Below are 23,462 nucleotides of genomic sequence, written 5' to 3'. Positions count from 1 at the left end.
TAGCCAAATATGATTCCTAAGTACTTTTTTCAGGCAGGACCTCTGCTGAGAGTTTTCATCTTGCTGCTTCTTATGTTGCTATATGTTTTCTAATTTTTTAATTCCTTTTTTATTGCTTTTTATTACTTTTTTTTACTTTCTTTACCTACTCCCTGAAATAAGCAAAGGGCTCATCTGAGAGCAAAACAGCAGTGGGATCCCAGGTCTTACTTCAGACACAGAACCATGGCAGCCCAGAAACACAGCAATGGAGAACATCCTGCGTATTCCTAGACAAATCCTGGAGAATGATGTTGCTGGTACCTAAATCTGTGCAGTGCAAATCCGAAAGGCTCTTATGTCCTATTTTTAGCTGATTTTCCAAGAGATGTGCTTTATGCTAAAAATACTCATCCTCCCAGATTATAATTCCTGGCTGCACAACAAGCAACCTGTTGAAAGGAAAAGGAGAAAATAATTTTTAGTTTAATGAAACAATTCATTTGTATAGTTGGAAAATATTGGATTTTGTTTTCAGGGGGTAGTAGGCAGGAATTTTGCAGGTCAATTTTTATTTTATTTTAGTCAGTTCATGCTATAGGAAAATATCAAGGTCCAGATTCCATTGAACCTGACAAAAGTTCCATGTGCTAAATTCTATTGTGAAGAGTAAATAGAGTACACAGAATATTCTATAAATTTTCATGTAATTAATAAAATTTTTAGTTGAATATTCTCATTTTAGAACTAAAGTAATTGCAAGTTTTAATTATTTGTAATTATGTTTAATAATACTTTTATATTTCTAAATAAATGATTAAATTTTATTAATGTATTTTGGATTATTAATTTATATAGTTTAAATATGGTTTAATAATATAATGTGTTCATTTTGCCTGGAAGATTAAAAAGTTATATGATCAGTGATTTTCTTGACTTAATTCTTTTGTATCCAGTGGATTACTTAAATATTTGTATTTAATCAGAACATATCTGTATTTATATCAGAACATCCATCTTCCTCTGTTGCAGACCTAATGATGCCTTGAACATTTTTTATCTCTGGCTGTATCTGATGGCCTTTCCTGTCCCTAGGTCAGTCTGCCCTTATTCCCCCCTAGAGTTTTACTGTCTTCCAGGTCTGCAGCAAACTTCAGAGCTCCTAAGATACACCCAAATAGAATCTTAATGGAACAGCATTGCTGAAATTTTCCTCCTCTTTTTTTTTGTTGTTTGTCATCCTTCTGTATTGGTGCTGCCTTTCAGTTTTATATCTGATATTGTACCTGTCCCATTGCATTTCTTGCCACATTTTAGACAATGTCAGATAGTCAATAATGTAATTAGTTACGATTTTTGTAATTGTAACTTAAAATCTACTTTTTAATTTAAATTGTTTAAATCTTTATACCTTTTTACAGCTTAATGACTTTTTTTTGTGGTTTGATGGTTCACAGGAAAACTTGGAATGGAAGAATATGCTGTTTTCTATCCTCCAAATGGTATGAATTATACTATTGCCTCCCCTAGTGGTAGTTTGGAAAGATTTTTTTTCTCAAATACGTGATATTATCTTTTGCTATTACAAGTTATGTTTTGCTATTACTCTGTGGAATGCATTAATTTGAAGGAATAAGCTGGATGGAAGCTACTCCAAACCCACATTCAGCCTGGTGTTAGTGATCACAGAGTTTGTCTTTGTGTGTGGAAAGGAGAAGGAAAAGCAGCTTGTATTCAGTCTTGTATCAGCACTTAGAGGATTTGAATGATAAATGCTGAAACTGGCTGACCTCCCAACTTTTCAATACTTAACAAACCACACCCTAAAGTCTTCTCCTTTCAAAATGTGTGTTGACAAAACAGATCTATGTAATTTTAATATCATTGCTGTTGTTATAACTTCAGTTATTAAAATTGTTTTTTTCAGCTCTTACTTTGATCATTTCAATCCCTTACTGAATCCTTTCTCTCCATTTGTATTTCAAGTTCAAGCTCTTTCCTTTTGCTTTCAAGGCCTGATGTCACCAATCTTAAATCTGTGTCTCTGGCCTTGTCTTTTATGTCTTCTGTATTTCAGTGGAGTCAGTTGCAGTACATACTTTTGTTTCACTTTTTTCTATGTTTGCCTCTGCAATTCTTGCAGCTTTGTAGCCACGAAGCATTGTTCTTATAATCTTTTGCCAAAGCAGCCACCTCTTGCCAGTCTTCTTATATAAAATCTAGTGAATGGGAGCTAAGATCAGCTGGGAAGGAGGAGCAAGCTGTCATGCTACAACTGCCAAGTACTGTGAATGTTCTGTCTGAGTACTACATGAATTACTAGAGGTCTTGGCCTCCTTTTTTTCCTACTCCGTTCTTGTCAGTGCATGACATTTATGGGTTGTCATCTGAAATTAGGTTCTGATATCAGCAAAGCCTCTGTGTAACAGCTTCATGGAAGTGGAGCTTTACTTGACTTTCTAGGAACTGTAGCTTGTGTTTAAGCATGTCTTTGGTTGTACTGACATAGGTGATACTGTACTTATATATGTACAAGATGGAGATCTGTGCAGGTGCAATAACAAGGAAATACTTTATTCCTGATGTAGGCAGAATCAAATTTTAATTTGATAATGTGAGGGAGAATAATATTTTTTTGCCTGCATAAAGAGGATTATTAAAGAACAAAAAAAGAAATATTTTTGTTTTGCAGGTGTAATTCCTTTTCATGGATTTTCTATGTATGGTGAGTGTGACTCTCATAAGCTAAAACCTCAGGATTGCTTTTACTCATATTGTAGTTTAAAGCTGTATATACTTTTCTGCAACTTTTAAACTTGTGTATGTGCTTTTATGTTTTTTTGTGTATGAAGATTGTTGAATTTAATTTTTAAATTTTCAGGCTGTTTTATTTACTGATATTACAGCTTGCTGCCATGTGGGAATTCCTTCTTTGAGAGCTAATAGCTGAGCTAAGTTATGCATCTTAATGTATATGAACAGAGGGATAAAGTTTACCAACAAAGTGCTCTTTCCTTGTGTTTCACTTCTGGGTAGACCAAGTTACCATGAAAAAAATTCTTAAAAACATAAATAATGTTAAAAACCTGTTGCTCTTTACATTTACCTACAAGAGGTGTTAAAAGAGCATTACATATACAATGGTTGCTAATTTATTGCATAGAGGAAAGCACAAATATCAACAAGATTTTTAGGAAAAAAAGCAGAAAAATCTCCTGGGGTTACAGATGTATTGCAGCAATTGCAGATATGAGATTAGATCTTTTGGGTTTTCAGTTTTTTTCTTTTGGTTTATCAAAGGTGTTCTTAGCATCACAGGGCAAGCAGATTTTAAGATTATACTTAAAATGCTAGGTTTTGCTAATAATGAAGTTTAATAATCACATATAGTCATTAAAATAATGGAATTGAAATAAGAAATGCAAATTTGAACCTGAGTAGGGAATCCAGAGTCTTTGGAATAATGAGCACTTAATTTACAAACTCTTCCTTAGGGACTCGCTTAGTGATGTTCACTTGTTCTGTGTGAACTGCTTTTCAAAATGTTTGGATTTGACTCTGCCCTTGAGAACAATGTCTCCCAAACAGAGGTGTGAGTTTTCCTCCCTCCCTCCTGTCCCCGCTCTTTGCACAGGCTCAGAATATGCTGGCTCTGAGAAGGAGGAAGGGTGAAAAGAAAGCCAGCAGAAAGATGGTTCTGTAGCTCAAGACTGTGGGTACAGTGGCTGGGACCAAGCAGAGCATCTGCTGTATTCCATGCTGTGCTGCTATGTGAGGAAGTGTCTGGGTCCTTATGAAAATCCTATACCCTTTTTCCTGTTTGCATGCATACACTGTCAGGGTGCCAGCTGTCAGAGGCTGTTCTGTTACCCTCCTGGCCTTTATGTACATGTGCACACTGGGAAGTTTTCCACCTCCATCTTCAAGCGTTAAAAACATGAGCACAGGTAACACCCTTTGCTTTTCTTACCCCTACAGAAATACATGTTTCTGTGAACATTTCACCCTACCTTAGCACCCCACCTCTCATACACAGACACCATTTTTGTTTTTAAGCTACCTTCTATGATTCTTAGATATGAAAATAAATTCACACATGCGTATATCAGTATATATATAAAAAATGTACATATATCTATGTGTGTATGTGTACATACATATGTAGATAAATATATCCATATCCCTAGCTTAGTGTAAATAAAATTGAGGGAAAGGTGAATGTAGAGATAGAAACTATGAGTGTGTTAAAAAGTAAACTGTCAGCTAAAATGATTGCACCTGTAAAGTGAAACAGTCAGCATGATGACTGGACAGATCAAAAGGCTGTTCACAAAAAGGTATGACAGTTGTCTGTGAGAATGCATTGAATGTATGGACTATCAGTCTCAAGGAATGATGGTTCTATTTGAGCAGCACATACATATAGCAGATTTAACTATATGCAAGATTTTTACCAAACAAGCCGAATTTCAGAGCTGCTGTTTTACAAATGTAATCAATTAGTATTTTGAGTCAGATCTATTAGAAGACTTCTAAACAGTAAACTACCAAATGTCCATGGTTTACAGATCTTGTAAGAAATAAACATGTCTCTATGAGTTTGTCATACTTAGTGACATTATTGTGGCAACCAAAAGCTGTTCTTTTAATGTTTTCATTTTCACAATATCCGTCTTCAAGCAGTCTTACAAATAGGGCATCAGTTTGAAGCTGGTCACTGGCCCCATGGCACACTGAAAGTTAGAGACAGTTTAATCAAAAACTTGCACTGGTCACATTGCCCTACACCTTAGGGGTGCTCTCCTTACAGCATGTTTCTTATGGTTCCAAAGCTAGCACTTTAGTAAGCAGGTTCTAATTGGTTTAGCCTGTTGAAATATGTAGGAATAATATCTAGAATGTATCATACTCCCTTTTTTGACTTTTTACATTAAATGATAGACTGTGACTGAATACTTCTTACTCAATAATTGGTTTAGTACTGTTTTTGTAAGTTGTGGTACTATAAATTACTTGGCTTTTCCTCATACTTCATGTGCTTAATCATTGAACTCTTTTAGCAGTTTACAGTGTTGAGTCAATTATAATTCTTTTATCCTTTCAGTTGCTCCACTTTGTTTTCTGTACCATGAACCTTCCAAATTGTATCAGATATTCCGTGAGATGTATGTGCGTTTTTTCTTCAGACTCCATTCCATCTCTTCTCATCCCTCTGTAAGTTCATTAGGAATTAAATCCACTCACTTGATATCCTGTTTGCAACAGAACAATAATATACAGTAGCATGGTTTTCTATGTGTTTGAAATGTATCCTTTTAATTATACTAAAATATTTCAGTCAAGCTGGGAAAATTATTAGGTCATTCCAGTCTGGAATGTTTTCTATGTCAGTGTTAGTCTTTGCTATTGTGTACCTTACTAAAATAGTAAGTTCTCATTTTATGAGGGTATGGGGTCTTTTATAAGAGTCAAGTTTTTTAATCCAATAGATTTCTCAGTTCAAAGAATCACACAAATTCACTTATGTTAAAGACTTGTAAATGGACTCCGAAATATTGTCTGGGGTATTGTTTCAGTGATACCAAGTTAGTGTCTGTTTCTTTAACTGAAGAATCTTGGCATGACAGCACATGCCTTTTAGTACTACGAGATGAATTTAAATAATTTGTCTTGTTTGTGACCAGGATCAGCTGTCTTCAATGTACAAGAGTTGTAAAAATTGGCTTGTCTTTTATTTGTGAAGAATAAAACAGAGTAGATATTTCTTTTTTCCTTCAAAAAGTGCTGAAGAGTTGCACTGCTTTTTGAAAATACTTCCTGGTTAAAAGAAAATGCTATCCTTGGTATACCATTTCAAGGCTATGTATTGTGCTTTCAATCTTTAATAACAGAGAAAGGGGTCAAACAAGAATCTATCCATTTCCATGGCAATTTTTGAAACAATTTTTAAGAAGTGTTTAGGTTTAACTATTTTCAAAGTTATCCCTATTGCTGTTTGGTTTTACTTATCAGAGAAATACTTTTTCTGACATCCTTTATTATTTAGTGCAACTGAGGTCTGTTTCATCAAAGTGGAAATATTTCAAGTAGGTTATATTATAATGATCCATTAAGTACTTCAGCCCTGACATACAAACACCATAAGTAACTCAAACTTGCAAAGGACTATCAGAACATATTATGTTGCTAATACACACATGGAATTGCAGGAGCAAGGCTTTAGTGACTGAAGGTATTAGAATTGCTTGTACCTTTCTCACCAGAGTTGAATACTGTATCACTCTTAGTGTTCTATTGCTTGAATTAAAAATTCATACACACTTACATGCTGCTACAGGATGAGCGTTAGTATTCACGATAGGATCTTGTTTCTTTAGGGCATTGTATCACTGTGTTTGCTTTTTGAGACTCTTCTACAAACCCATCTGCCCCAGCTCTTCTATCACCTTCGAGAAATTGGAGCTCAGCCGTAAGTACTTCTTTTTGATTTGGTAGAAATATTCGAATTTTGTAACAAATTTTATCCAATACAAACAAATGCACATTCATTATTCTGAAAATGCTGTTCTGTACTGTTTTAATTGAAGATCTGTAGGAAATTACACAAAAGAATAACCATCAGTGCTGCATTTTTCCTTGAGAGTCAGATGAGTGCTTTGTCTAACCTGCAAATCTGTGCTTTGTGCATTTCTTCTGTATGCTCTGTGAAAGAGGGGGAATTGCTCTTTGAGAAATGCTCTATGCTTCACCGTTCAGCTAAGTTTCAGCAATTCATGTTGTATCTGAGGAATTAAGTTATGTATTTCCTAGGGGACAGAAGACACAGAGATGTGTTCGTTTCAGCAGAAGGTATTGGAAGAGGCAAGAGAGCAAGAGTCATTTAGTAGTGAATTCATGGCGCCAGGCACAGGAGAACCTGAAAACCTTTTTGTCTTAATTGGTATCCATCTTAATACAATAATAGCAGAAAGGAAGAAACATTGAGGGTGATAATAGCTGAAGGTCACTCTAATGTGATTGTTTGATCAGAATAATTATGAGAATAATATTAGTACTTTATTAAATAAGATGCTAAATAATTTTATGATGGCTGTTGCAAATTAAAATATTGATTACTACTGCAGCAAGAGAAAATGCTTATTCTTCCTGGAAGAGAAATGCAGAAGGATAATGAAGTATTTTCAATTTATAGACAATCTGATCATCATGGGAGGCAGAAATATAATAACCATTGTTTGTCACTTGTTTGCAGGCTACGAATTTCATTTAAATGGATGGTACGAGCATTTTCTGGTTATTTAGCTACAGACCAGCTCTTGCTTCTGTGGGACAGAATCCTGGGATACAATTCTCTAGAAATTCTTGCTGGTAATAGAATTATTTTTACAAAATGTGTGAAGTCTGTGTGAATGTAAGGCAAATACTCATTAGCTTCAATGTATTTTGTGATGAGAAGAAAAAAGTTGCTTTTTGAATACAGACAGCAGGTTACATACATGTCAAAGCATATATCATCTAGAAAAATGGAATTGCATGAGTACTGCATCTTTAATAAAAAATATGTCAGGTAATTTTTTTAAGGGCAATACTCAAAAAATGCTAAGTGCTCTCTGAACAGAACACAGGATGTTCTCCCAACTTCAGTGGTAGTGGTAAATTAATTCATCACCTTTTGCAAAAGAACAAGATTCATGTTATTTATGGCAACTACCTCTACAGTACTTAAAGCAATTGAGAGTCCCCCTGATTTTGTTGGATTTCTTCCTTTGAAGGGGCATCTTTTAAGACACTTTGAAAGTTTTGCAGCTAAATAATGTCCTCATATTTAGGAAGGTTTAAGATGGAGGTTTTAAAGAAAACATGTATCTTCAGTTGAGTCAATTTCTAAATACAAAGCAGGTGAGTAGAAGAGAAAAGGTTTTGGTTTCATTTGTATATGTAAGAGAGCTTGTCCCTTTTAATTAAAAGCTATTCATCTTAAACTCAGGCATTTTCAGTCAGACTTTCCTGAAAGAATGTTGTGTTTTTCCTGTCTGTTCAAAAGAGTGGTCAACAAAACTCAAAACATGGCCACGTGTTGTATATTATTCTTCAGAATCAAAATAATTAAACTAAGTGAAAATTGGTATTTTATATCAAGTGTAATTCTAACCACTACTTATCAGGTCAGAAACCTAAATATTGGACATTTTCTTTCAGTCCTGGCAGCTGCTGTGTTTGCTTTCCGAGCAGTCAACCTGATGGAGGTGACATCATTGGCTGCAGCTGAAGTAAGGATAAGTTTCACTTAGAGGAGATTGAAATAGTTTCTGATGCTTTGCCAGCAAGAGTAACTTAAGCTTCATATGGCACATGATGCATAGTGCAAATCTTTCTGTCTAAATTCTTACCTTAGATAAAAAATAAGGAAATTGTGAACATTCAGTACATAATGTTGCTTTTTTGGAGTAAAAGGAAATAAAGCATATTTGCTATAAAAATGCAGTGTTATAAAATTATTTTTACAGTTAAGTTTTTTTTTAATATATAATCTGTGTTAGTGGGATATATTGTTTTTGAAATATTGCAGAGGTTTGTACCCTTTTCCTCAGTACATTTTAGTTGCTTCTGTTCTACAAATTACAAAAATTTTACAAGATTACTTTGTCAGTGTGAATCTGAAATTTCACTGTGTGTACTGCCATAGGAAATGAAGAAAATGAAATTATTAGCATGAAGATTATTACTATATATAGTCACCTGTTATTTTTTTTCTTTTTTTCAAAAGTACAGTGATTGATTTTTTCCAGATTTAGACAGTTTGTGATCACTTTCTTTGGCTTTTTTTAAAACATACTTTCATGAGAAGACATTGATTATTTGAGGCATTAAATTGGACTTACTTCACAAGTACTAGCCAAGCTACAGGATAAGGATTCTTAATTCCCAATTATATTTAGAAACAAGTTGAAATGTTAGACTCCTTATTCACCCATGATGCCTTGTATGTTTGAAGTAAGGCTAAAGGCTAAAATAAAGTTACTTGGGTACTATACATTGGGTAAACATGTTTTTTCTTTGAAATGCTACAATGAGAAATTATGCCATACAGTACTAACATAAGCCAGTATAATTTGTTTCTAGCCATGTCCACATCTAATTATTGGCAGTATTGTAGTCAGTATTTGAATATTTTCCTGACTTCTTAACTTGCTTTAAGGAAATTTGATTCAAATGTCAAATTTAACAAGCCTTTTTGATTTTCATCCTAGGCTGTACTTGCTGACCTTTCAACCCTGAAGGTTATGCCTCTTCTTCAAATCTTCTTGTTTGCAACTGTCACTTGATCTGTTTCAACAATACTGGTACCACATTCCAGTCTTTCTGGAGAAGCTAAGCATCAACTATGCAATGTCTGCATAAAACCAAAATTAAACTCCATGTATAAAATTAATTTAGAAATAATTACCTTAATATTTTCTAACTGGAAAAAATAACTTTACACACAATTGTGTGAAGAGCATGCTAATGAATTCCACTGTAAAAGCAATGGTTATTATTTGTACATTGAGAATGACTACTTGTGCAAGTAAATAATATGAATCACTGTCTAAAATGCATGTAATATTAAATTAAATAAAGTAAACTTAATTCGTGATCTGAGTTTTGTGATGTTATTGTCAGAGTTGTAAAAGCCCTTATTCTTTTAATATGAAATCAATTTTTCAGGCTCACATCTTAGAGGATATAATCTCCAATACTGTCAAGTGAGAAAATAAAGATACTTTTACTTGCAAGATTATTTTTTCTTGTTTTCTATGGAAAAGATGGGATCATACCTCAGTTTTGCTATCCCTATCTTATTTATTCTTTTCACAGAAATTTTCTCCATCTTCTTTCTCATGTTAACTGCTCCTGTTTATTCTTTTCATACACAGAGATGTAGTCACACATTCCCCATCCATCTTTGCTTAGGTATAAAGCTATCTCAGGCATCTGCTGAACTCCTCCCCAGAGTCCCATCAAAGGCACAAAATGTGTTCCCCCGCAGAGAAGGCCTGAGCACAGCTTCCTTCAGAACTTGTTGGAGCCGGTCTTTGCACGAGACAAAATATTGCCCTGAGAATGATGCCAAGAGTCTTTTTGCTGTGCCCCACACCCTCTCTGGGAGAGCAGTGCTACACCTTTGACAGTTTTCCAGCCTCTGTGATTCAACAGCTCAGGCTTCAGTGCCAGAGCCCTGCTCATATTGATGTCACTACAATCCAGGCTGGCATCATCTTTTAGCTGTCATACTTTTTGTGAGCTCTTCTTCACAAAATTTGTTTGATTTGTTTAATACCAAAGTTGGAATCAATAATCTGATTTGACTGAGTGTATCTTAACACCTGAAAAAGGCTCTAAGCCAAAAAATGATAATGGATTATATAGTCACTGCATTTGCAATAGGACTTCTGTCTTTATCTGGTTTATGAACACGTACATGCTTATGTACATGTAATTGTCATTATTTGCCATACTGAATGTAAGTCAGTGAAACATGAATCCTTCATACTTTGCTCAAAATTTGACAGGTGATCTAAGCTGTAGTTTCAGGTAGGGGTATGAGTTGTATGTCTGTGAATGCTGTTGTCTCTGTCATGATAATGTAGTAGAAATTTACTGAACTGGTAAATTTATAAGGCTTATTTAAAAACAGGTAAAGTTGTGGACTTGGTGTTATCACTTCCTATATAAAGAATCAAACTCCTTAGCAGATAAAATGTTTGAGAATATTTGGGGAAATTTTGCTCTGGATAATAGAGAAAATTGATGTTTTCCTTAATATTTGCAAGAAGTTGTTTTAACTGTTTAACTAGAGGTTTTTCTGTGACACTTAGTTTTTAAAAAGACACGTGACAGCTTTTATCCTTTACAGCACGTATTACCCTGTTTTATATATGGGAAATGAAGGCATAGAAAGATTAAGTGATTTGCTGAAGATTACAGAGTAGATTCCTAAAGGAGGTGAGCAGTCTCTCCTCTCTTGAATTTCTGTTTGCATTTCTGTATACTCAATTTGTGTATAAACCACAAGATCTTACTTCATCTTCAGATCTGCATCTAAAAATGCAGCATTTTGCAGTTTTTAAAATCCATAAACTGGGTAGCAGTTTAAAAGTTACCATGTTACAAAGCAGTCACAAGGATTGTGGCTCAATAAGGTCATTTCAAGCTTACCATGGTATTATAAAGAATTAAAAGTATTTACTAAATAGCAAGGGAGATTCCCTACAGGCCTGCTGACCCTCTAATTCCGTTTGCTTTGTGCTCATACATGGTGCAGAATCTGAACAGTACCTTAACTTTTTCCAGATTGGGATTTTTGAGCAGTATCTTCTCTTCTTTTTCATTTTCAATAACTTTGGAAATGCTGTAAGTAGGCAGAGATAGAGACTGTTGGATTCTTGTTTGAACAAGCAGTTCCATGACTAACAGAATATGGTCTGTTTTTATCTCCCATCTCCCTTGCAATCCCCTCCATCTTCCCCACTGAGGCACTTAAACTGTGCCTGACCTGTTCCAGTGTCTCTCCTGATGACTGGACAGGGAACCTTGTGCTCTGTTATCTATAGATAATGATCAAATATTTTGCTGCTTACCTTAGGATACTGGCTATGGTCTGTCAAGGGTTTCTTGTAATGTCAAATAGACTGTTGTAAAAAATGCAAATGTAAATAGGCTTGTCTAAAAATGTACCCAAGTTATCTTCTTTCAGTGCTTCCAAAAATATGTTGAAGCTCAAATCTTGATGGCTGGGTCATGGGACAACTGAATAACTAGAACAGTTTATAATTTTTAGTGGATTTTATTTTTGTCATAGTAACAAATTTTATTATGAGAAATGAAGAGAGTATAAAGACTGTAAAACAGTTAGATATCCCAGTAAAGGGAAAAGGTTGCAAGGAGTCTCCAATTCAAGACACATTTCTATTTGTTGCCAGAAAACAGAAAAAAAAAAAAAAAAAGCTGAAGCTTGCACCTATTTTACTGTCTTCTAATGAATTTTATAAAATGCTTCCAACAAGATGGAAGGGATTCCTTGAAACAGAATTGCTGTATAAAGTTCAGTTTGGGGAAAGCAATACAGTGATCTGTTAATTAACAATAAAATATGCATTTTATAAAAGGTATTGCAATAAATTGCAAAACTGAAGGGCTGTATCTTCAGTGAGGAAGGGGAAGAGCCTTTCAACATAATTTAACAAATCAGTAAAATATTCTGTCCAGTGTTTTATGTGAGGAAATGGGGGAGGGAGGGGACGGATGCAGCTGGGGCAGTGGGAGCTCCTGGGCCCTTCCTTTTTCCTCTTCCAGGCCGTTTCTGTCTGTGCCTGGCAGCTTTCATGTGCTGGACCAGCGGCTTCCATCCCCATAGCCCTCACAGAAAGGGCAATCAGCTGAAGCACATATTTGTGTTGCCCAGCCAGCTCCAGCAGGTTTCCTCCAGCCGCAGGAAGCTCAGCTGCTGGGCAGGGAGTGCAGCAGGGCCGGGGCCGAGGTGAGGGCCCCTGGGAATGGCGGGCACAGGGGCATTCGCCAGCCTTCCTGTTGGACTGGGCAGCACCGCAGGGCAAACAGCCCCTGTGACTAATTCCCCCTCCGGCAGAGGAATGATACCGGCTATCATTCTTGTGGGAGCTTTCAGAAGTGCTGAAGGACAACTCCAGCACTTGAGACTCAGGGTTTATTCACAGCTTTAGGGATCAGTACAGAAGGCAGAAAATACCCTTCTGGAGGTTTCAGGCTTTTAGCACAAGGTCACACGTGTAGTGAGGGGCTGTACATCTGTGATCTGCACCACTTATTGCAGCAAATAACCATGGAATAAACCAAAATTTCTAGAATCTAGAGATTGTGTGCTGCTATTTGAAATCACTGAAAGATTTTTTTTTTTCCTGTACAATTTGTGCTTGGCTTTTTTCAGTACCTTAACAAAATTGTTAATGCAGGGAAGATCATTTTGATCCAGCAGTGTGACAGTTATGCTCTGCTTTAAAACAGTGTTAAAATGTCTCAACTTAGTATTCTTTAAATTAGGCAATTAATAGTATACATACCAAATTATGGCATTACTGGCCAGTTATGCTTTGGAGAAGCATCTTGGGATACTTGTCTTTTCTGTGGAGGACACAGTGCAGCACAAGTCACCAGTTATTAAGAGGGACAGAATGAGTCTGTGGTTAGGACAAGATGTTTGTCTTGGGTTCATCACCATGCTTTTGTATGCCTGCAACACATAAACAGTGGTACTGCCATCTGACTGTGCTAAATATTAACCAGGATCAGCCTTAAAATCAATACAAAGGGAGAGATACTGGTTTTTTGACAATCTTTTTGAGTCTTTGTTTAAGCCCAGGGAGGTTCATCTGACTCTGTGTCTTGTCAGACATTGCTGGTTGCAGGAAGTGAACTTGAGGTTCTCTGAAGAAAGTTGCAGAGGGGCCTCCATGTGCCTAGATTTCAAAATCAGCATGTTGTAGATGTTGGACTACTGATATGTGCAAACAATTATCTCTAGAGAACTGGTTTTATGGAGGACCACAGTGCTTTGCCAAATGACATTGTGTTTGGCTGAACAGTTTGAACAAATTGTTTCTTTTGGAATTATGACCAAAATAAATGGAATATTTAACAAAAGAGTTAAAGACACAATTTGTGCAAGACAAAGCATGTCACCAATTTCTGTGCTTTGCTTTAAACAAAAAAGTGTATCATGTTGCTAAGAGAAAAGTTGGAATCTGATAGTCAACGGCAAAATATTATGTTTTATTCACATAATATGTTTTAGTAGGTATCTGATTGTTCATTTTATTAAAGAAACATGTTCTCTGAGTGTTACATTCTATTTTTTTTTTTCTGAAAAGCTCTATTTAGGATAGTTATGCCCTAATAAGTGTTAATTATAAATAGTAGATCAGCAGAAAATATAAAAAGCAATAATATTTAATTTTCTATGTGTTCAGTACTATTTCTTATCTAAATTTTTTTGATAATAAGTCTAGTGTCACAACATTTTCCCTTTTCTCCCTTTTTTTTCAAGTGCATCTGGGTTACAAAAACAAGCATTTCTTTGAAGCCCAATCGTGGTTCGTTAATGTTAACATCAAGTTCTAACTGTGGAAAACTGGCATAGTTACAGCTTGTGAAGGAAGTTCCAGTTGCTAGCAGCAACTTCACATTACTAGTGAAGTTCTCTCCATCATTTCTGACTTTAAAACATAATTAGATGTTTCATTTTAGCCTGTAATACTTGCTAACTGTGCCCAGTTTCTGAAAGCATTTCAGCTAACTGACAGACATGGGAAAGGGGTGTTAGGAGCATTAATGCCCCTCATTTCCATTAACACAGAGGCAGGAGAGCCCATCTGCCATCTCTGCCTCATGCAATGCACTTCTACTGTGGGAAAAGCAATCCTTGAAAAAAAGGGAAAAGGTATGGGAAAAGGGTGTGTGGAAAAAGGTGTCCAAACGCTGTAAACTGTGACCTCTGCAACATAAAAAGCAATCATTTGCTACTTGTATTTTTAACAAAGTACACATTCTTCTACTGACTTTATATTGCATCTTTATTCAACAATATTTTTTTAATTTTAAAAGCTTGAGTAAGTTTTGTTAATCATACAAAAGATAAAATGTCTTTTTGATATGTTTGTATAAATTTTGAAATTCAGACTTGTACCACTAGATTTTTCTGTTCCAGAGCTTTATCTTCTGCTCTCTTCTCTTTTTGCAATCTTCAACAAATATCCTTACATAGTTTTGTCTAATCTGAATTTCCTGTCTGTGGGAATTACAGTTTACAGAAAAACAGGAACCTTTCTGATTAGGGTTTTTCCTCTTCCCCTGAGAAATATGTTTCTATTCTGTTACAAAGAAATCCTGGAAAAACTTTAAATTTGGTATCAGTCCATTCCTGCATTAGGTGGTAATAGGGAGAAGGGGTAAGTATTATAGTGCAGAGTTGGTTTCAGCAAGTATTATTTATTTAGGCAGCTAATCAATATTCAGTCTTGAAAACACACAATTAAAAGGTGGAAGTGGTAGATGTTTGGCTTTGCCACAATCTAGGTTAATAAAGACCTAAATAGAGGTTTGCAGTCTTAGAAAGCCAAATATATCAAAGACCTTCCTGTCAGCGCAGTCCTCCAGAAACAGCAAGAAGTGATGCCCAGGGTGTTTTCTTGAACATCCTAGGTGACCATTCTAAATGCAGACACTGGAGAGCTCTGTGGACAAAGGGAGTGCTGCATTGCCTTCCAGGATTTCAGTTAGAAGGGAGTAGTGAAAGAGAAGCAGGGAAGTTGCAGGCACCATTGTAAGCGCCGATTTCCTCAGGCTGGATGATAATCTATGTGTTTACTCAAAGCTGGAAAAAACCTGTCTAAGACCTTGGCCACCTTGGCTTTGGAAGAAATCACACACAAAGTAGTGTTAGGCACTAACTTGCAAGCAAGTAATTGGAAATGGAAAACATTGCCAGAAATCTCAATCCTACTACTTAGACTTTGGATGAGGGAAGGGCCAAGGTGTAGATTGTACAAATAAACTTCTTTGTTTTGTATACACTAGATCTTTACACAGGATTCTAGAACATGAGACTAGGACAAAGTGAAAATACTATTTCCAGAGAAAAGACAGACAATGTTAGGGTTAGGGTTAGGGTTAGGGTTAAGTTAACCTAGCAATCTGGGCAAAGAAAAAAACAAGTATCATCTTATGGTATCTACAATAATGGTATCTACAATAGTAATTCATAATGTTAGCAGCTGGACACTTTTTTCTAGTTTGTTAGATTTTTCCTTGTCTCTGCAAAATGATGAAATTCTGCCCCTGAGATTTGTAATTTTTTTTTTCAAGTAAACTATGGAGAGTTTTTTTAATATAAAGAGCATGAGTCTCTCTGACATGTAAGTTCCATCTTTATCCATTCAGATGAGATTTTTTGTTTTCATTCAATAATGAATTTTGTGCATTAGGTGGTAATATATTATTATATGGTTTATATATTATTATGTGTATTTGTGTTTTCCTAGTTTAAAAGCTTGATCTGTAATTCTCAGTTATTTGTGTTTTCAACTCAAGGCTACTATTCTTCTTGATAGGCAGTTCAGAACATTATTATAAAATCTCGGTTCAGTCTGTTTTATTTTATAATGGAAAATATCACCTTCCTTTTCAGTACAAACACATGCAATGTAAAATGTTATAGAAGAAATAGCCTTTCATAGATAAGAGATTTTTTTGTTCACAAGTTCCAAACAGTTTAACAAAAAATATTCTGAGTTGAACTGGCTTTTTTAGTCGTCTTTTTGTAGAATTTACTGTAGATCTTCCAGTAAACTGGGCACAACCCAATGAAATGAGTATGTTCTTGATGCAAATGTAGGCCATCTTTTCAGTTTTCTCTAGTTGAAAGTTTTGTTCCTTCTTAGAAAACACCATGGTGAGATTTTTAAATGACAAATGCAGGATAAATTACTCTCTCCTGACTTCAGTCCAGACATTTAAACAGAGATGGTTACTGATACTGTTCAGGAAATTGTTCCAATGCAAACAGGTCAGTGCTGTGCACTCTGCTTTTGGTGGGACTGGGCCATTCAAAGGCAGGGCTATTATGGAATAGAAATGTTCTTTCAAGACTCAGTGCTTTATTAAGATTTCAGTGAGGATTAATGCTAGGCATTTAAGCTTTTTCTTTCCTCCATAATGTAATATATTTTAAATTTTCACTAGCCCATTTACTTCACTGTGAGTTTTCAGGCTGTGAGATCGGCTAGATCTAAAAAGGGAGGTTCATAGCATTCAAGAGGCACACCACTCGTTCTTTTCAGCTTAAAACTCTCAGGACAAGGCAACCACCCTGCCTTGAGGAACAACACCCACGGCCATAGTTTGTGGTTTACTGCAGTCTCTCTCCAGTGACTCTCTATAGGTGTCACATCTGCCTCAAGCCTTTATAGTTCAGAAGCCATTAGCAACATACAAGGTGACCTATAAGGTCCCTGCCAACCCAGCCCATTCTTTGATTCTATGAACCTAATTTTTTGGATCATGTAGGTAATTGTTTCTTCAGCTTGTCACTTTTTACAGATTACAGAGAGATCAAGTTTGTGTAGAAGAGACTTGCTCTGAAGTGATACCGAAACTTTCAGTATTGAGTGGTCACAGACACTAATTCCAGGGGAAGGGGAACACTGCTGGCGTTAGCACAGGTAATCCTACTGGGAGCACATGTTAGGAACCAAATACTCTTCTAAGTCTCTCTTTAGTCATTTTAGTTCTGAAAACGTTCTCTGAAATTACTGCAGCATAAACATGAAAGTAGATGCTAAAACATGAGTAAAAGTTTACCTGTTGCTACTGGATGTGCATTCCAACTCCTTCATGCAGTGAGCAGTTTCTTTTATGGTTGTTTTCTAGTTATATCAGTAAGGCCCAAAAGGTATTTTGATTCCTGTGTCCCAAGAACACAAAATAAAGAAAGGCATTGAGGCAGTGTTAGTTGGTCATTTCCTAATGGATAAGAGACAGAAGATACGTTGTTTTTCCTGAAAGTTGATTTGCCTCTCCTCTCCATCTTTGAAAAGCTTCAGATCTTAGATGCTTATTTTAGTAAGAAATTAGCAACCTGAAGTTCCCATTACTCTCTATTGATTCTAAAGGGATTAAGAGTTGACTGCCTCTGATTTAGACTTTTAGTTGAGCCCTTCCTTGCATTTCCTATTGACTACTATGAAGAGTTTAGAAAGAACTGCTTGAACTCATTAAGTAGAAGATAAAAAATATGACCTGTCATATACATATGACATATACAAGTCATCAGAAAGCTGAAAAATTTCACTGAATACAGAACCTTTTTGTCCCACCCTAACCAAAACTGTCACAATTTCATAATGGGCAGATAAAGGAATAAGAAGAAGTCCAGATCCAAGGAAGATCATGAAAGTTTGTTCAAGTCCAATGCTCAAGGAAGCTTAGCACATTGCACACAATCTTGCAATTACCACAACCTGCAAAGCAAGCAGGAATAAAAATGAACTATGTGTACTCTTTCTGAAAATGTAAGCAATGGATGAAGTTTTACTCTTTTTTAATTTTTTTTTTTTTGTGAGAAATACAGCTGTTTGTACCAAGTGATAACACCAAATGCCCAAGGTTGTGTTCCAGCAGTACGAAAATTGTCTGTATCCAATGACCTTGTAACTGAGGATGCAGTCTCTGATGCTTTCCCTCTATTACCCCACTCAAAACATTTAAAAATTGAGGCAAAGAAAAAAACAATCTATTGTTAATTTTCTTAGCAGTGGTTTTCATATGTCCTTCAACTTTCTGGGTAATTTGAGACCAGCTTTCTCTGCCTCTGCAGAATGATCTTATTTATTAAAGTCGTTGTCACTCACAGTACCTGGCCATGCAATGCCATAGATATAGAGAGCTCCTGTTTACAGGATATGCAACTTGCCTGCAGAAATTCCAGGAAACAGTCTGCTTGCTGTGACCTCAGAGCAGCCATTTCAATTTACCACAGACCATCTGACAATAGAATTGTATTTACATGATACACATATTCACTCGGCTTTTTATTACTCTCTGTTAGTCACAGATCATGAGAATATAATCTCCTACTCACCGAAATTCTGACTTCTGATTGAGTGATTGCTCATTCCACTTTTCAATCAATGCTTCTAAAAGTATCAAAACCACATTTGAAGTAAAAGCTTTTGCCAATTTCTTCTTGCTTCTTCAGAAGGTCATAAATAGTAATTGTTCTTATCCCAAATATTATCATAAAGGGACAGATTATTTCCATTGTAAATAATTAATCTGACAGCATTTTTCTGACCATGCTCATTCAGGTAAAGAACAGCTCTATATATTATGAACTAAGCCTTTATTTAGATGAAAAAAATATTCTGAAAGTTACTACTCACATTATTTTTAATGCAAGTTAATTTATAGACACTGAGAAAATTAAAACTGATCCCCAGAATGCCTGTACCAGCCTGAAAAAGCAGATTCCATTCTGACAGTTCCTGTTACACATGAGTAGGAACTATTTTCTCTGAGCAAAAACATACCCAAACATGTCCCAGGAGGTAGTCTTCAATACTTGCTGCACTCACGAGAACGTGCTAAATGACTCTGTCCAAATGATGGTTTTTTTAATGGTGATTTTTATTCTATTTTTTTTCACACAGTTGGTCAATATGCTTGTTATAAGATAAAAGTAGTCGTGCAGTAGTGACTCTCATCACCTCCTGATTGTGCTTTTCCTTGTTTCCTGTCTAGCAGGAAGGGAGGGAATAAGAAGACACAAAGCACTGACTGTCTCTGCTTAGGTAATGGCAGATTTAGAGATTTGCTGAGATTCAGGGAAAGTGAAAGAAATATTATGTACATACTGGGATCTTTTTTTTTTTTTTTTTTATCTGGTGGTAAAATGGTCTGTCCTCCATTTCCTCTAAGATAGCCTTTTTTGGCGAGTCATGTCTATAGCTCACTTCTGTGTTGAAATTGGTTAAATTCTCACATTGCTTGAAAAGTGAAAAAGCCAGCAATTTATTTTTAATGTATGGATTTGTTGTATTAATATTGCTGTTCATTAAACATCAGGAATGGGTACACTGATCATTTCAAGACAGTTTGAACTACAAATGAATTATGATTCATTATTCAAATCATAAATCCATTATGATTTTACTGTGAATGCAAAATTACCAGAAGCAAAGTCTTGTTAAAATTTAATAAGATGCCTGGACTTTTACAGTCTGGCAATCAATTTTGGCAAAACCAGTTGTAGTGATGTATGTTCTGAGTAGGTCAGGTTATTAACTTTGTCATATCATGATCTCCAGGATTGTCCCTTGGTAGTTTTTAACATATTTCTGATCACCTAAATCTGTAAGGTAATTCTTTTCCACAACCATTTTTGTGTTGCTCCAAAATGGTCTTTAGCTGTCAAAATATATAACAACCTGTCACCCTGTTATAGTCTGACAAGCCAAAATATTCAAGATAGCAAAATCCGTCCCTGCTCCTGCACCACCAGTAAGATTGTGTCCTGGCAAGTTTTTGGCTCTTACTACGGATTCCAGAAATCCAAGTGCTGCCTGAAATATTTTATTCACTCATTCTGCCATTGTTTTCCTTCAGACTCGGTATCTCCGGATGTGCCTCCAGATCTTGTGTAAACAGATTGAGTCTTTGTTTATTTTTGAAATAAACATAATCCAACCACAGTCTGCCTAGCCAGCATCTTTAACTGGAATGGCATCTCTGTTCCCATAAAGAACTCAACAATTTGAAAAAAGGATAAGCAAAGCTTCTATGAAAATACAAGAATCAGCTGCAATGAACGCTTGCTGAACATTGTGTGTTCCAAGACTTCTTCTATATTTGTCTTTATTCCATAAGTGTTAAAGAAAAAAAAATCTTCTGCAATGCCTGTGACAATGCTGACTGAAAAAAAATTCTCAAACTAGGAAACTTAATAGAAAAGCTCTTTGCAGATCTGCAGCTCTTGTTTTACCCTTAATGACTGCTTCTTCTTTCTTAATGAAAGAGATTTTGTAATTTATGCAGCATTTTAGCCTATTACCAGGTAATTTACTCGTTTGAGGGATATCTAGACTCATGGTCACTGATAAGAAGATCCTAAAGGCTAATACTCCTATCAGATAACGAAGATGTTTCACTGACTTCCCTTCTCTGAGTTCAATTTTCTTGTTGGACTGAGATAACATCTATGACCCATAGTTTCTTAGTCCATTAACAGCTGGAAATACAGGCCCACTTAAAATACTTTGTATAGTTTCCTCTTGAACTAACAAGTTTCCCGCCCCAAAACATAAGCTTCAGTAATTCAGAAACAACTAAGAAGGGGTCCCTAAACTGATCCTCTCATCCTGGCAAATAGAAATCTTACAAAATTCCCCCTTCATTTGATATTTTATCAGCACATGAAATCTGAGAACTATGAAGTTTTATAATTTGGGTGCAGATATGAATAACTTCTCTAATCAAGAGAAGATATTTGAATTTTAATCTCAAGTCTGTTCAAAAATGAATGTTTCTTTTCATAGCACTAATAGAACCAAATGTTTCTTGGACAATTTACCAATAATCTGGTGGCCATTGCTTATCTGAATTTGAATTTATTGCCAGTTCGTACTTGCATTGTTTTTTAATTAAAAAAAAAAGTTATTGTATTAATTTCTGAGCATTCTTTCCTGTAAGGTGACCTTGTAGCATTTTTTTCTAAGTTCGTGCTGTTTCTGTTTCCCCTACGAGGTTTCTTTCTCATGTGTTATTACTAGTCATGCTCATTTTCCCTCGTCAGTCTTCTCATCTACCCAGAGTATTCACAGCTTGTAGTTTGGAGAGACTGCAAATGGCACTAAAGGGCAGAAAAAAATACTGTTTTTCCTTTATTCTATTGTTCAAACCTGCTTCAGGGTTATTGTCAGGCTGGCTGAATGTATATATTGGAAAGAACTGTTGGCATTAAACAACTCCGAAGATTATTTCCTCTCCCTTTTTCTGTTCAGATAAATCAATGTGGTGATTAAGGCTAGGTGAATGATAAAATTGCTAACAGGAAAGGCAACTCAAAGCAGTTAATACACACTAATAAAAGAGAAAAAAAGCTTTCTGCTCTGGAGATCAATGGAAGGATGCAGGACAAGACGCAAATAAAAACCTCTCAGGTTATCCATACAGCAAAGAACACTCTGAAAATTCGACCAAGACTGTAGGAGTCCATTAATACTCATCCGGATTCGTGACAGAAAGTAACATAAATGGCTGAACTCTTAAGGCTTTGAGACCATTTTGCTCCCTGCAAAAAGATAAACGTAGGCACTTTTGGGAAATGCTGTTGCAACATTCTATCAATAACGTGCATATGCCAGTGCCAGACCTTCTTCGGAGAACATGGTTATACTTCAAGCAGACCTCGAAACAAAGCAACTTTAACTTTTGTTCACACTCTCAGGTGTCCCACGCTCCGGAGCACTGGGAACGTGTGCTCCCGTACAGCCACGGGGCACCAAGGCAGAGGTGACCAGGCTGCCATCTGCCGCCCAGGGGTGAGACTCTGTCCAGACTATGCTGGGTCCAGCATCCATGGCAATTACACAGGAGAGAAGTGACACCAGCTCTGAGGTTCTCCTCACGTCTCGGTTCCTCTTGGCTGGCAACAGTGCAGAGATTTTGGATATGCTTCTTTGTAGCCTTTAGCAGCTGATAGTGATCAGTGTCTTCATGCTGTCTCACCTCTGTAAATCATCAGGATCTCTTCATTGCTCTTTTTCTCCAGAACAAGAGAAAAAGTGTCTTGTAAAACTGCACACAAATGTGCTAGGTTGGGTAATTTGAATGCCAATAGCATAGTCCAAGCTGAGAACTCTTTTGCTGCTGTGTGCTTCATCCAGCGACCCCATGCCCAGACATTACCATTCATTCTCCATTCACAACAAATTCCAGCCTTTCTATTACAACTGTCTACAGCCAGGAGGTAGAGAAAGCATTCTGAATAGCAGACATCCCAAAACCCACTCAGCTCTGCTGATGGATGGGGTGGGTCACTAGTGATGAAAGGCTGAGATGCTCGAAGTCCTCTTTCCCTTGTTCTTTACTAGCAAGGTCAGCCCTTAGGGTTCACAAAGCTCCATGCCTAGTTTGGCAAGGTTTGGAGAAAGAGACTTCAGCAAATTTAGCAAATTACATGTTTGCAAGTCCTTAGGGGCTGCTTGTAAAGGTGCTGAGGAGGGTGATTAACTTCATTGTGCTGCATCCTATCACCTTCTAAAGGCTGTGGCAATCAGACGGGATTTCCAGTTACTGGAAAAAAGCAAATGTCACATCCATCATCAAAGCAAGGTGCAGGAAACTGCAGAGCAGTCATCCTTACCAAGTATCTCAGTGGAGATAATGAAGGACATGTTTCTGGAAGCCATTTCTGGATGACAAAGAATGAGTCAATTCAGAAAACCAGCACAGTTCCATCAACTCAATTGCCTTCGGTCATGAGAGAGTTGGTTCTATGACTGAAGTGAAAAGAGCAGCACATACTGATTTTAGCAAGGGTCTTTTGATGTGACATCCACAGCATCTTTGTAGTCCACTAGGGACGGGGTAAGTAGACAAGGTGGATGGCAGTCTGAACCACTTACTTAAAAAGTAGTGGTTACCAGTCTGAAATGAAACTGGCATCTGGTTATGAGTGATGTTCCTCAGGGTTGAGTAAGGGAGTTAGACTAGAAGAACTTTGGAGATCATACATTTTTCTCTGATTCTGTGATGAAGGGCCCTTCTTAGAATTTGGGTCCTCATACTGAAACCACAAATTATTTAGGTTTCTGTGGATTAACGGGTTAGGCTGCAGCCTTTCCTTGATTCTGAGCTCATGCAGCTGATTTTGCATGATATGAAGTGGCACTGGAAATGAGGCATTTCCAGCT

The 23,462-nt window shown here is 36.4% G+C and overlaps 1 protein-coding gene across 2 annotated transcripts in view; it reads left to right on the top strand.

The window, feature by feature from the left end:
* The window catches only part of TBC1D19 (TBC1 domain family member 19), a 52,765-nt gene extending 43,149 nt beyond the window's left edge, over positions 1-9,616 (top strand). The window contains exons 15-21 of one of the 2 annotated variants that reach the window (XM_053976310.1): positions 1,437-1,481; positions 2,672-2,704; positions 5,084-5,193; positions 6,357-6,448; positions 7,232-7,347; positions 8,179-8,249; positions 9,231-9,616. In XM_053976310.1, coding sequence (XP_053832285.1) covers positions 1,437-1,481; positions 2,672-2,704; positions 5,084-5,193; positions 6,357-6,448; positions 7,232-7,347; positions 8,179-8,249; positions 9,231-9,305 — 542 coding nt within the window. In that variant the 3' untranslated portion in view covers positions 9,306-9,616. The other variant, XM_053976311.1, reaches the window with a different exon arrangement.
* Positions 9,617-23,462: the final 13,846 nt, after the last annotated feature.

Source organism: Vidua macroura, chromosome 4 (genome assembly GCF_024509145.1).
Source record: "Vidua macroura isolate BioBank_ID:100142 chromosome 4, ASM2450914v1, whole genome shotgun sequence".
Taxonomy (NCBI): domain Eukaryota; kingdom Metazoa; phylum Chordata; class Aves; order Passeriformes; family Viduidae; genus Vidua; species Vidua macroura.
This window is presented reverse-complemented; position numbering and strand designations above follow the sequence as displayed.